The 13,234-nt window shown below is 39.8% G+C and overlaps 1 protein-coding gene across 2 annotated transcripts in view; it reads left to right on the forward strand.

Moving 5' to 3' along the window:
• Nucleotides 1-585: 585 nt before the first annotated feature.
• Nucleotides 586-13,234, forward strand: part of tmem117 (transmembrane protein 117) — a 48,427-nt gene continuing 35,778 nt past the window's right edge. Inside the window, exons 1-2 of one of the 2 annotated variants that reach the window (XM_044356802.1) lie at nt 586-1,795; nt 3,411-3,718. In XM_044356802.1, coding sequence (XP_044212737.1) covers nt 3,439-3,718 — 280 coding nt within the window. In that variant the 5' untranslated portion in view covers nt 586-1,795; nt 3,411-3,438. The other variant, XM_044356803.1, reaches the window with a different exon arrangement.

Genomic DNA, 13,234 nt, shown 5'->3' on the forward strand with positions numbered 1-13,234 from the left:
CAGGCTTTGTAAGAATAAATAGGCCAATTGCTTTTTTAACTGTACCCTCACCATGCTAGAAATATAGGATTGTTTCTTTATATTTTCAGCCTAGACCAGGATGGTAGAAAGTCTCACAGTTAAATTTCTATTTTTCCGTTTTGACTCCTATGTGATACCGAGGAGATTTCTGCTTTTCATGACAGCCAGTCCTATTTGGCGCGAAATTCTGCAACATCTGGAAGCTACCGGGCTCCCTGACTCTGCTCTCTGTCCCTCCTCCTCCTCCCCGTTAAACAAATAAATAATAAAACGACTGGATTTTATAGCAGGAAAATCATCCTGTCAGCAGAGAAAAGCTCTGTGTAAAGCACTATAGACACAGCTAGAGTCATACCGGAAACAGTATGATCTCACCTTCATAAATAAAGTTGTGCATACGTTAACACATCAAGGAGCCCTAATCTTACACAAATAGACCACGGACCCCCCATTTGATTCAAGATTTTTGCTTGTAAATGTTTTATTACAGAAAGTGTATGAGACCCATGACCAAAATAGTCATACACTCTGTCATTGTGTTATTTATGGGTGGAATTATAATGAAAATAAATTATTCCCCTTTCTGCTGGGGACCCCCGGAGCCCCCTCAAGGACCCCTGGGGGTCCCCTGACTCCACTTTGAGAACCACTGACTTAAGAAAGTAAAGATACCGGCTAATGCTAGAGCTAGAACTGGTATTTAAGCATCCATAGCGGCGCAGCTGTCAACTGAAATATCATTTTTTAAAAGTCAATAACCTATTAATAATATAAATAATACAGTGCAAATCCCTCGAAGTTATCTGATAGGCTGCGTTGAGTCTGGCGAGTCACATTTATAGAGGTCAGAAAACACTGGTATTTGAAAATTATAGTGAAATTATATGAAAAAAATATTCAGACAGAAAATGCTGACACAACTGAAATTCTTTAGGCAATATTTACATATATGCTGCATATAAATGTATAAATTAATAGCTATGTATTTAAAGGTCATATGTAAACGTCCTAATGTCAACTTCAATTGAAAAACAGTTTTCAAAAAGATGCCTGGACCACTCATTTATGAAAGACATTTCAACAACAACATACAGGCATTGTACCTATAATAAAAGAGATTTTTTAATCTCAGGTTTTCCTGGTAAAGTAATAATACACAAAAAATAATGAAAGCAGAAAAGTACACTTTACATTATAACATTATTGACTCCAAAAATAAAATGAAAAAAAAACACATACATTTTATAATTTCCTCGTATTATAGATTCCTTCTTAAATTTAGTTATGTTTACTTGAATATTTACAGACAAAAATGGTCAGCACATGCATGACGTTTTATTATAAAGGCGTGGACGGAAGTTGTGTATTTATACTGGCTCTGACTTCGCGCTGGTGAATCTCAACGTGTTGGCTACATTGCGTTGCACTGATGCTATGCGTGCTGCTGTGTGGACCCAGCCATCTCCATCAGCTCCGCAGCAGCAGCAGCGTCCCATCAACAGCCCACAAACTGCATCGTCCGGCGGGATCCCGCTGACGAAGCACCGCCCGGCGGCGCATGGACGGTCCAGCACAATGGCAGAGGATTTGGGGGGTGCCTCTCTGTCGTACACCAACAACAGGTCGCATGGATAATCCCTCCACAGCCCTCCCGTATCATCTCGTTTTTTGGGATGATTAGAGCGCCGCTGTCGGCTTGATGTGGCAGGGGAGCCGTGCGGGAGCGGGGCTTCTCGTCCTGGCTGTCGACTGAGAGGAAAACGGCGTGGAGCAGGTGCGTCCATGATGATGGTTTACCGTACATGCACAAATAATACCGAGGTGCAGGCAAGTAGGACTTCCATGAATTTCGGCCGTCCCATATCTCACTATAGGTGCACCGTCATTTAAGTTGTGTAATCAGATAATTCCTGTCAAGCTTGCTGTGTTATCTCCCAGATTCGTACGCAGGGTTGGCGATGTGACATTTGGCGTCATCACAGTTGTGACATGAGAGGAGATGTGTGTGTGTGTGGTCACAGACTTAAAGCTCTTAACACGGTAGTCCATTCAGAAATGACCAGATCTGGCACGAATAGTGAGGCTGTTCATTTCCTGTACCACCAAAGACAGTTTCTATTGGTCAGCACAAATGTAATTTGGATGGTGGTCCAGAGGAAAAACCAGAGAGTTCAGACGTTGTATCATGAATAAGGATGATAAAAATGATATTATAGATCTAGCTAATTCAACTATAGTCCTCACTGCTGTTTCATCAGTGTATAATTTGTCCTATCACCCATTACCATATGCCATATGTCCCAGGCTGACTGGCTCTGTGGGTGTCCTTTGGGTGTTCTGGAGTCCCACTCCATGCATGTTAGGGACTCTCCTGCCATAAGCGATGGCCTCAAATTTGGAGCAGGTCCCCTGTCACAGAGAACAACTGCCTACTCCTCTTAACGCTTAAGAAGGGTTAAATGCATAAAACGGATTCCGGATATTCTGCATCACTTTTGTAGTAGAATGACAAGCTTAGCATCACCCAAGGTGGCACATAATGACAAGACAAACATGATGCTGGTGAAATTTAATAGCCACATGGGTCCAGTGTGGCAGCTCTATTTCTGAAACCATTGCATCATTCCAAATTCCCACCGTTGGGTATTTTAGGAAACAGTGTCAAAGCAGGGAACCGGTTTGAGATGTCCAGTCCTGGAGAGTCAGACCACTCACAGGGGGCTACAGCAGCGAGTTCATGGGTGAATAATAGTAGTCAGGGTTTTAAAATACAGGGGGGGCGGACTGCTGGGAAGTTACTCAAGCGCTGCTTGGCAGGTGTTCCAGAGCAAAGCATCAACGTACTGTGACGAGCACAGAGCAGACAGGCTGAGAGGATAAGCCTTTTAAAAGCCAGTGATTTATAGCTAAGCTGCTTCAAGATTCTACCTTATCCAGGTATGACACTTAAAACTTCAACTTCTTTTACTGACTTATGAAAAATGTAGTCTGTAAAGCTTAAACTTCACTCTGAATCCATATATACATCCACTTTTTCACTATTCCAACCTGTTTTCCTGCTGCTGATGCTTCACTCTGTTGGCGTCACTAACCAGTCAGATTTAGGACCTCGCTCTCATGTGTGTGTGATAATCTCTGCATAATGGGAAAGCCTGTCTTGGCACAAAAAAAGGGAAAAAAAGTAGGTGTTCTTGGTACTGTCGCTGAACTATCTGAGTTGTCTGAATTTAGCATAATCCCAATCTGTACCAAACCTCAGTGATATTCCCACCACTAATCTCAGTATGAGGGATGTTTTCACTCTAATCTGCCCTGTTGATTTGAGTGTAATATAATCTGACTGAAAGAAGCACTTTCTCTTTCTCTCTCTGTCTCCCTCTGCCTCCCAGGTGTAGAGTGGCCGGGGGGCTCAGCAGGATGGAAATAGATGCCCGTTTTCGCTACTATTTCCAGCACCCGTGGTCACGTCTCATCGTGGCGTACCTCGTCACCTTCTTTAACTTTCTCATCTTCGCAGAGGACCCCGTCTCTCACAGTCAGACGGAGGCACATATGATTGTTGTGGGCAACTGCTTCTCCTTCCTATTCAACAAGTACCCGGGCCTCGGATGGAACATCCTGAAAGTAATGTGCTGGATACTGGCCATTATCACTGGCCTGTTAGCTGGGAAGTTTATATTCCACCGCCAGCTCTTTGGTAAGTCATGCGCACAATAATGCGGCGGAATGTGCAGAGTAATGGCTCTACTCAGGGAGGGAACCCTCCTCGTGAGTCGTTTTTTTTGTTGAAGCTGTTCATCAGTAAAAAGCACCTTGCTCCCATGCGCCAACTGTCTGTGTATTTTAATGTAATTAAAGACAATTGCGATGTCTTTACAATCAACTATCATCCTTGTATCTATACTCCTACACTCTTCCTCCACTGTCACACTCATTTATACCTTTATTCTCACTTATCATCAGATCTGGGTCAAACAGTATTTGCAAATCAATTTTGTTTTTTATCACACTCTGGTTTAAGTAGGGCTGCAGTTAACCATTGTTTTCATTGTTGAACAATGATAATAATGAATAATACATTCAATTTGCCACACCACACTTTTTATTCATAGTGAAACTCAAAGTGCTACAGTATTAGTAACATAGAACACACAATATAAAGAAAATAGTTATATGAGCTAGGATGAAAAAGCCTTCCTGAATAAAAAAAAAAGGGTTTTTAGGCCTTCAGATGGTTAGGAAGGCTGCAACAGAGCAGACAGCTCAATCCCCCATGGTACAGAGCTTGGTACCGGGGACCCGCGGGAGCAAGCTGCTGGGAGATCTGAGGGTGCAGGTAGAGGTTTGGGGTGTGATCAGTTCCTGTAGGTAGGGAGGCACATGTGCGTTGATGGATTTGTATGTGAGTAGCAGGACTTTGTAGTCAACCCTGAAGAAGACAATGAGCTAGTGCAATGAAACCAGTGTTATATCTTTGTGTTTTTGCACTCTCATCAGGATCTTGGCAGCGCTGTTCTGAATGTACTGGAGCTTCTGGATCCTCCTTTCAGGGATCCCTGTGAAAGCACATTGCAGTAGTCCAGTCTTGAGGAGATAAAGTTGAGTGGATACGTTTTTTTCTGCATCTGACAGGGTTAGAGAGAGGCGGAGTTTAGAGGTATTTTTGAGATGATAGAAAGAGGTTTTGCAAATATGTCTTATATGGTCATCAAAATTATTCTCTCATTTAATTGATTGAGCTGTAAAATGTCAGAAATTGTTAAAAAAAAAACGCTTAATAATTTCTTATACTACTTTCTCAGACTATAAACATAAGTTAAAGGAAAAACCAACATAATGTGTAAGCTGCTGGACCACAACAAGCTGCTTTTGTATACTTTTTTCACATTCAGCGGGCATTTCTTCCTTTATTTAATAGCTGACATGCAACAAAGGGTCCCCGCTGGAATTGAACTGAAGACGTGGTGATGTGGTATGCACCTTAACCATAAGGCTACCAGGGCTCATCAAGGATTTGTTGTATTTTCAATTTTAGTTCTTTGGAACAAGAACTTCATTGTACAAATGAAGATTAGAGTTTTTTCCTTGAATCTGTCACTTATCTGTATGAATTTTTTAAAATTTCATATCCCACACAAGGACTCACTGCAACCATGTCCAAAACCAAGGTCGAGAACCACCGCAACATCGCGCCCATCACTTGTGAATACAACCTAAACCAATCTGTACAAAGTGTGATTCACTTCCTTTGTCTCTCACACCTCCCCGATGCATTTCCTGTTTTTTTTTCACTTGGTTGCCATCTTTCTCACCTTTTCTTATGACCTCTTGTTGCTCTCTCGCTAGCTTGTCTCTTTCCATTTCACTCTCTTTTCATAAGGCTGTGACTCCAACTTCATTGGTACTCCATTTGTTTAAACTCTGCAGCAGTTGCTCCCTATTCAACTCAGACATTTCATTTCCTACTCACTTCACAACTCACTTAGGCTCAGATATTATTGGCCACCCTGGCTTATCTCCTTGCAATGAGCCATTAATGACTATAATTGGAGGGCACATAGAGAGAGAGAGGGAGACCGCACTCTGTGAGTGATCATCTTCTCTGTGCATAAATAGAAAGTCAAGAGTTCATGATGACGTGATACTTTCTGCACATACAGAATCCTCACTAAGAGGGGAAATAGAAAATGGCTTTGAGGACTGCGGTTTTCCTGTACACTGTGGGAAGTCAGTGGATCTGATAATGCCAGCTGTTCCATCTTCTCAAGTTGCAATCGTTTAATTGAATTTACTGTTTCCTTATTTAGGATCTATGACAAAGTTTATCTTCCTGTGGTTCAGGACATCACATGGGGTTGCTTGATACTGTATACTAACAGGGTCCTGGAAGATTTCTATAACCAAGATAGAGATGGTAATTTGATATTTGATATACTTTTAATTTAAAAAAATGCTCTGAAATAATCATTTCATCATTTAATTTTTCACAGAAACTAACATTTCATCTATTTTTTCACAAGAAAATCTTAAGATCCACATGTCACAAACCTAAATCCCTGGTGTCTTGAGAATTTGTGGACATAAAAATCATGTCATCAACCAGACAAAGTTGAAAAACATTCAATTAATGTATTAATATGTCTGAATTTAAAGGATCAGTTCATCCAAATGACAAACAAATTTTCTCTCTTATCTCTAGTGGTATCTTTGTTTTTGTTGATTTCTGACACCATTACAATACAATGAATGTGAATCGAAATGTATTCTCTCTTCACAATATTGAAAAATGTAATAATAAAAAAAAAATAACAGCAACATCTGTTTCCAGTAACAGTGTCCCGGTTGCTCAGGGTAATCCACAGAACATGCTGTGAACAATTTTCACAGGGACCATTTCTGCAGTAGGAAGTACTGTAGTTCCAATGAGAAATGTTCACAGCGAGATCTGTGGATTATCCTGAGCAATCAGGACACTCTTACTGGAGAGGCAAGTTATTGACTTTTTCTGAGACTGATGTCTCGAAACATGGGCAGAAAAACAAAAGCAAAACTGCATGGCTAGATACCACCAGAGAGAAGTGAGAAAATATGTTTTTATTGCTTTTGTCGATCCTGTGCAAGCTCAATATTCCACCAGCATTTTCTCATTTAGAGGACTCTCTCATAAGAGTAGGGTACTGTAGATGCTTCATCACATGTACTTTTGCCAGCTGTCAGTGAGGTTTTACATTTAGTACTTGTGTTTCTGGATCGGAGTCTATACAGTTGCATTGACTTGAGGCTATAGAGGACAGAAAGAGGACAGAAAGAGTGCAGCTCATCCTGCAGCCAGGTACAACTAATGCACTTCAACAAGCCTTTGAACAGATGGTTTGTGTTTCTGTGTGTGGGTGTGTGTGTTTGTAAGCAAGAGAGAGTGCACATATTTTGTGTGCGCTAGTGTTAATGTTGAACACATGTGAGAGAACAGGTCCGTGTGTGTGTGTGTTTGTAGTTTGCGAGTTGTGCGTGTAAAAAAAAGGATGGATGAAGAGAGAATCTGTAAAAGAGAGAGGCTGATGTTAAGAGTCGGACAGGCAGGATGTGTTCTGCGCAACATTTCAGTAAAGCAGTTATGTAATCACAACCCAGGTAGAGCTTAAGAGCTGTATAGAACGAGGCCCACTGTAAAATCTATCATCTATTATGGATCTGTCATCACGATGTCTGTGCTAAAGCCCTGCAGATTTTTATCCACAATGCCTTCCTCTCTCCAGTCTCTGATATGTAGGCAGGTAGTGGGAACACTTCTGGAAAGCTCTGTGTAGAGCTTTGAGTGTCTGAAAAAGCATTTTTGAATCACAATCTCTGACTGTTGAAAGTGTTTTCTGCAGTCACATTTTGTTAAGGTGTTTTTCCGATGCAATTTTACAAATGTAATCCTTTGCATCACTGCCATTTTCATGCGGATACTGTTTGCAGTTTTGCTTAACTTCACGTCGATTTGTCACAAACCTGGAAACAGACATTGTTTTTGCAAGCTGACACATTCCCAGCGTCATTTATCATTTATGATGGCCTAGAAAATCTGAGCATTTTATGTACCGTGAATTATACACCTCCTCCTCCCTGAAGCGATTTTTCCTTTTTTCTTGTCACAATATATGATTTACCTTCTCAGAAACCCACACAAATATTAATCCAGTGGCGCATAATAGTTTCTTAGCAATCCTCATATTCCTTTTTTTATGCTTTTTCAGTCACGTTACTATTTCTAGTGTGCATAGGCGCAGTGTATTGTTTTGCATTTGCCTCTGTTGCAGAAAAACAGCATAAACTCTCAACGACAAATAGCTTGTGACAGATTATGTGATTTAAGACTACATTTGAGGTTCAAGGAACAACCTGTTCCACTGAACCACTCAAGGCTATGGGTGCTCTCTAATCTGGTGGGCAGTAGCCAATGACTTCTGGTCATTCAGAGGGAGACTTAACTGTCATTATGCATTTGCATTAAAGCTTAGGTCAGGGTTTGTGAGATGTCTATTTCAGTTTGAGTGTGGTTTGGATGGTTTGGAGCCATGGATTAGATTCAATCACCTCTATACATTTCAAGATCAAGACTCCTTTGGGCCAGTTGTGGTCAAGGACTTTGCGGTAGGTTGCTGCTGTATTCACTTTTAAAGGATTACGAACTAAGAATTTGAATAAACATTTCTTTTACACATTTTAATGTGAATATAGCCTTAATACATGGTACCATGTGGCTATCGTTTAAAAGTTTCCCTTTAGCTTTTACTCAGATTGTAGTGTAAGGTCTTTGGCTTCTCATGAAATAAAGATGAGTAAACACAGTTATTAGCCTTGATTTGACAGAGTCTGAAAGTGAGGCAGTAAGACAGTCAATAATACACTTCACAAAATAAGCTCTTTCTCCCTCTATCACACTCACACACGTACACGGGAAGATCACACAGATTCAAAGACTGAAAAATAGAGATGGATTAGAGACAAACATTGAATAGGTTATTGATTGAAGTTGGCAGACTTCAATCTGTCCCACAGTCTAGGAGAAGTGAGAGCAAAGGAAGGTTGAACTTAGACGGTGCAACATCCCTGAGTCCAATATCTAATGTATAGTATTAGTATTAGTAGTAGTGTTTGTGTCTACCTGTGCAAGGACTGCAGACGGAAATTAGCTAGAAGCTAAATCTGATACCATACATGTCTTCTCCTTCTGTGAGATGAATGTTTTCTTTTGTACATTGTCACTGACAAATAAATGTAATAAACTTAAAAAAACCTTAGACAGTGCAACATCCATGAGTCCCATATCTAATAACATTAGATATGGGACTCTTCTTTCATTGTGGACATTCAAACCAAGCTGTGCAATCTTATGCTTTTATTCTTATTTTAGGTACCTTTTGTGACTTTTTTTTTTTTTTAAACTTTGGAATCTGTTAAAAGTGTCTTATGTTGTCACATTTTGATAAGGTGTTTCTGATGACATTCTACAAATATAATACCTTGCTTAATTGTCATTTTCAAGCTCATACTGTTTGCAGTTATACTTAATGTCATATTAATTTGTCACAAACCAGGAAACTCTCTCTGTGTGGCCATAATGTTGACTGTAATGTCTTGTCTTTTTTCAACTTCTTATGATTGAAAAAGCCGACCTCCACCACTGAATTAAGTAATCCGGTTGTCTAAATAACACCAATCGAAGGCTGAAATTATATAATATTTATAATGTATCTTAAGTTGCTAGTTTCCTTCCTGTAGTGATGCAGCACCACAGCACTAAAGCTTTATATCATGGAACTGCCTTTGCAGTAAATGACTATCTCACTGCCCATCTCCATAATGGGAAAAGTGAAAATGCTTCTCGTTTCTTTCTCATGCTGCCTCAGTCCCTGAATTAACATAATATATTCACCCATCTCTCTCCAAGGCTTTACGAACTCTAAAAGGTAAATCGAAGGGTAATTTAGGAGTTATGAGGAGCACCTTCATAACCTGATTAGACTTTACTTAGCATTCTATTACTGACACATTCAATCAAACACTGACCATTTTTAACTTGTATGAATCATTAGAAGCTCTAGGAGAGTGTGAACAGCACACAAAAATGAGACAGTAATGTGAAAACCTCTTTCCGTTGATCACAGAGCTGTTAACACAATTGGATATCCTTCTGAGCTTTGTGTGTGTGTGTGTGTGTGTGTGTGTGTGTGTTAGAGAGTGTGGGACATGTCATTGGTTGCTCTGTTGGAGTGCCTCTCGTCCCCTTTCCCTGATCTTGATGATTGTAGCCTGCAGGATGCCATCTGGGTTCTGTCATATGTTATTACTGTGCTACGCAAAGGATGAGATGGCTTATGTATGGCAGTGTGTGGCTTCGGGTCAAAGTGGAGTGAGTGTGTGTGTGTGTGTGTGTGTGTAGGAGTGGATGGGTGGGTGGCAGGATAGGGGCTCTCTGCATGGTTTGTGTGTGTGTGTGTGGCTGCGGGGTATTTTATTGTCTGTGTGTGTGTGTCTCAGAGGGAATTGCGATGCTGTTAAGGGTGAATCAGGGTCTGTGCATTTATGCATACTAGTGCCAAAATGATCAGTCTTCTAATATATCATCAGGTCATCATTCAGCAACTGTTATGATAATTGATTAATCGTTTAAGTCAGCAGAAATGACACTTGCTTCTTCCAGCGTCTGTCTTATATTTGTAATTGTAAATTAAATATGTTCCAGTTTAGGGGAGACAAAATGAACACTGTACAGGCATAAGCTTTGGCTCTAGGATACTGTGAGACACATTTTTTATCAGTATTCTGACATTGTATTGACTTAATGGTTAATTGACCAAATGAAAAAAAAATATATCAGATTGATTGATAAGGAAAATAATCATTACCTGCAGGTGTGTATAGTGTACAGCAAAAACAAACCCCACCTGTCTCAGTTATGTTATTACACCAGTAATAAATGTTTCAGATTTTCAGATTTCATTTAAACATCATACCTAGGGGCTCATTTTTTAATAGTTTTCATCTGATAAGTTTGCATTTCTTTATTTTTGTATAATATATATTTTTGTATATTCTTTACTCTCAATCTATTTGTCTGGAAACTTGCAACACTGTTTTGGGATCTATATAGTGCAGTGTTTTGCCAATGAATCCTGGAATAGCACCTTCACCTCAGCTGATCTATAATTATGATCTGCAGTTATCTTCATAATTACCCACCTCATGACTATTCAACCTTCAGCAGCCTTATGGCACCCTGTAGAGCTGTATGTTTTACACTCTCCTTCAGTTCAGACCTGTCTTGGCCTCAGAGGTTGCCTCCTTCCTCTGTAAATGATGTATAATGGCTCTTGTGCCAGGGCACTGCTGTGCCTCTGTCTCAGTCTGAATTTACAAAGCACTACAGTGTGAAACTGCTTTCTCTTTGATGTTGTCTTTGATAAACCCGGCGTACCCTACCCGCCCAGCACCAAACAACAGACAGACTAAGTTAGCATCTAGCTGGTGAACATATCAGAGCATTTAGCAGCTAAAGACCCATATATTTCCCTCAGGAGTTAGTGGAGAGCAAAGCAGAGCGAAAAGCAGAGTGAATCCAGGTAGCCAGAAACACAAAGTGAACACTGATGTTGCTCCTTTGTTTGCTGGATGAGGAAATTTGCTCACATCAACTTTATAAGGTGTATTAATATGTCAGTGTTTTGTTAACAGCTTATTGCACTGCCACCAGGTGGCCAAAAATCAATAAATGCAGGTTTGAGTGCAGTTTGGTTCTTATCTTGTGTTTCCCCCAATTTCTACAAGATACAATTACAAAATAACCTGAAACCATTGACATTTCAAACCCCCAAAACTAATTGTAACATTTTATAAACCTTTAGTACATATATTTTTCATAGTCACACAAACATTAATAATGTGCTGTACTCGTGGAGTGAACTCCAAGTCCATGTGCTTGCAATAAAGGATAAAATACAAAGGTGTTTGCACAGCAGACGGGGAAACAAAGACACAGAGCAATAATGAGAAGCGCTTGCAAACAAAGGAAACCAGCCAAAAGGAAATTGCATATTTACCAAAAATGTATGACTCCTTTGGTCCAAAGCCAAACCATAAATAAAAAAATGAATGATCTAACTGCTTACTGGAACAGTGGTACAGTGGCCTAGTAGCCGACTCTACTTGCTGCATTCTCCCTGCGGACAGAGTTCTGTTGTCACTTCCTACCTCTGATTTATTATCCAGACACTTAGTTACAGAGGAGTTTAGCTCTGGGGACACTGGTAGCCCTAGTCATGGCTATTCCCAAACCCCCCAGTGATACTTTGGCCCAGCAAATGTGTGATGAATGGGGATGCAGGTGTGTACATGCTAAGATACAGACAGAGCTATAGCTCAAGCTCTCTGCATTTTGACTTGAGAGAATCATTAGCATCCCTAAGGAGGGTATGAATGTTGCTCTGACGCTCAACATCAAAACAGGATAAAGTAGACCTGTGTATTGAACCCAACCATAGATGAAAGATGCTGAATAAATGTAAGGCTGCCCTTACAGTTTGTACATAATGTGTGCAATTTGATGACTTAAATACAAAAAGCGGTAATTGCGATCGAAACACTGCCCTGTTTATAGTTCGAGAATCAATATGGACATGATGGTATCACTTACTGTGTCACCAAACATGACTCATGTTTTGGTTTTTCTCAGCCCAGTGTTTATCTCTTTCTTTGTGAATTTTGATCAGGTTTTCCATATACAGTTCACTGAACCACCGTCAAAATATTTGAACAGGAGGTGTTTGTGATTTTTCTGCAGGTCTGTGATGATAAGACTATAACATCCCACCGCTGCTACAAATGAATAATAGGACGATGTATTCATTCGTCTGTGATTTTCTGTCATGATGCAGGTCCTCGGGTAATTTGAAGTCAGGTCTAATCTGCACAAATACAGATGGTTGTCAAATTAATGGAAAAAACAACATAAAGTGTCTTCGTAACCTCTAGAACAGCTCCAGTGCTTTTTGGCATATAATCTATAAATTCTACTGGAGCGATGAACACCATTCCTCTAAAAGATATTCCCTCATTTCGTGTATTGATGGTGGTGAAGAGTGCTGTTTAACTCATCAGTCCAAAATCTGCCATTGGTGTCCAGTTGGTTTGAGATTTGGTGATTGTGAAGGCCATCACTTATAAGTTCATCGTTTTTAGACTCATCAAACCATTCAGTGACCCCTCGTGCCATCTATAGAAGCTTCTACAACCGTTAAATCATTTAATGACTTCACTCATTTAATCAGATTTTCCGTCCAATCTGTTACCTGTCTGCAGGTAAATTAGCATTTTTTTAAAATTTGAAACACCAATCAAACAAAATTAATCTATTTAGAGCTGAAACAGTGAGTCAGTTAATCAATCAACACAAAATTAATCTGCTATACTATAACTATTTTGTTTATTGATTAACTTGTTCACTGCTTTACTGGTTCTTGTATGTGAGATTTGTTTTGTTTCTTTGTAAATTGAATTATTTCAATTTTGCACTGTTGATTGGATAAAACAAGCAACTTGAATACCATTGCTTTTGGACATAAAAATGGACATTTTAAAGGGGAAATGAAAATGGACATTTTAAAGGGGACATATCATGCACATTTCCTGGCAGTTCCAGAGGCTACGTGAACAAGTAGTAGTCGAATTT

The sequence above is a fragment of the Thunnus albacares genome, chromosome 7 (assembly GCF_914725855.1).
Source record: "Thunnus albacares chromosome 7, fThuAlb1.1, whole genome shotgun sequence".
In the NCBI taxonomy this organism is placed as follows: Eukaryota; Metazoa; Chordata; class Actinopteri; order Scombriformes; family Scombridae; genus Thunnus; species Thunnus albacares.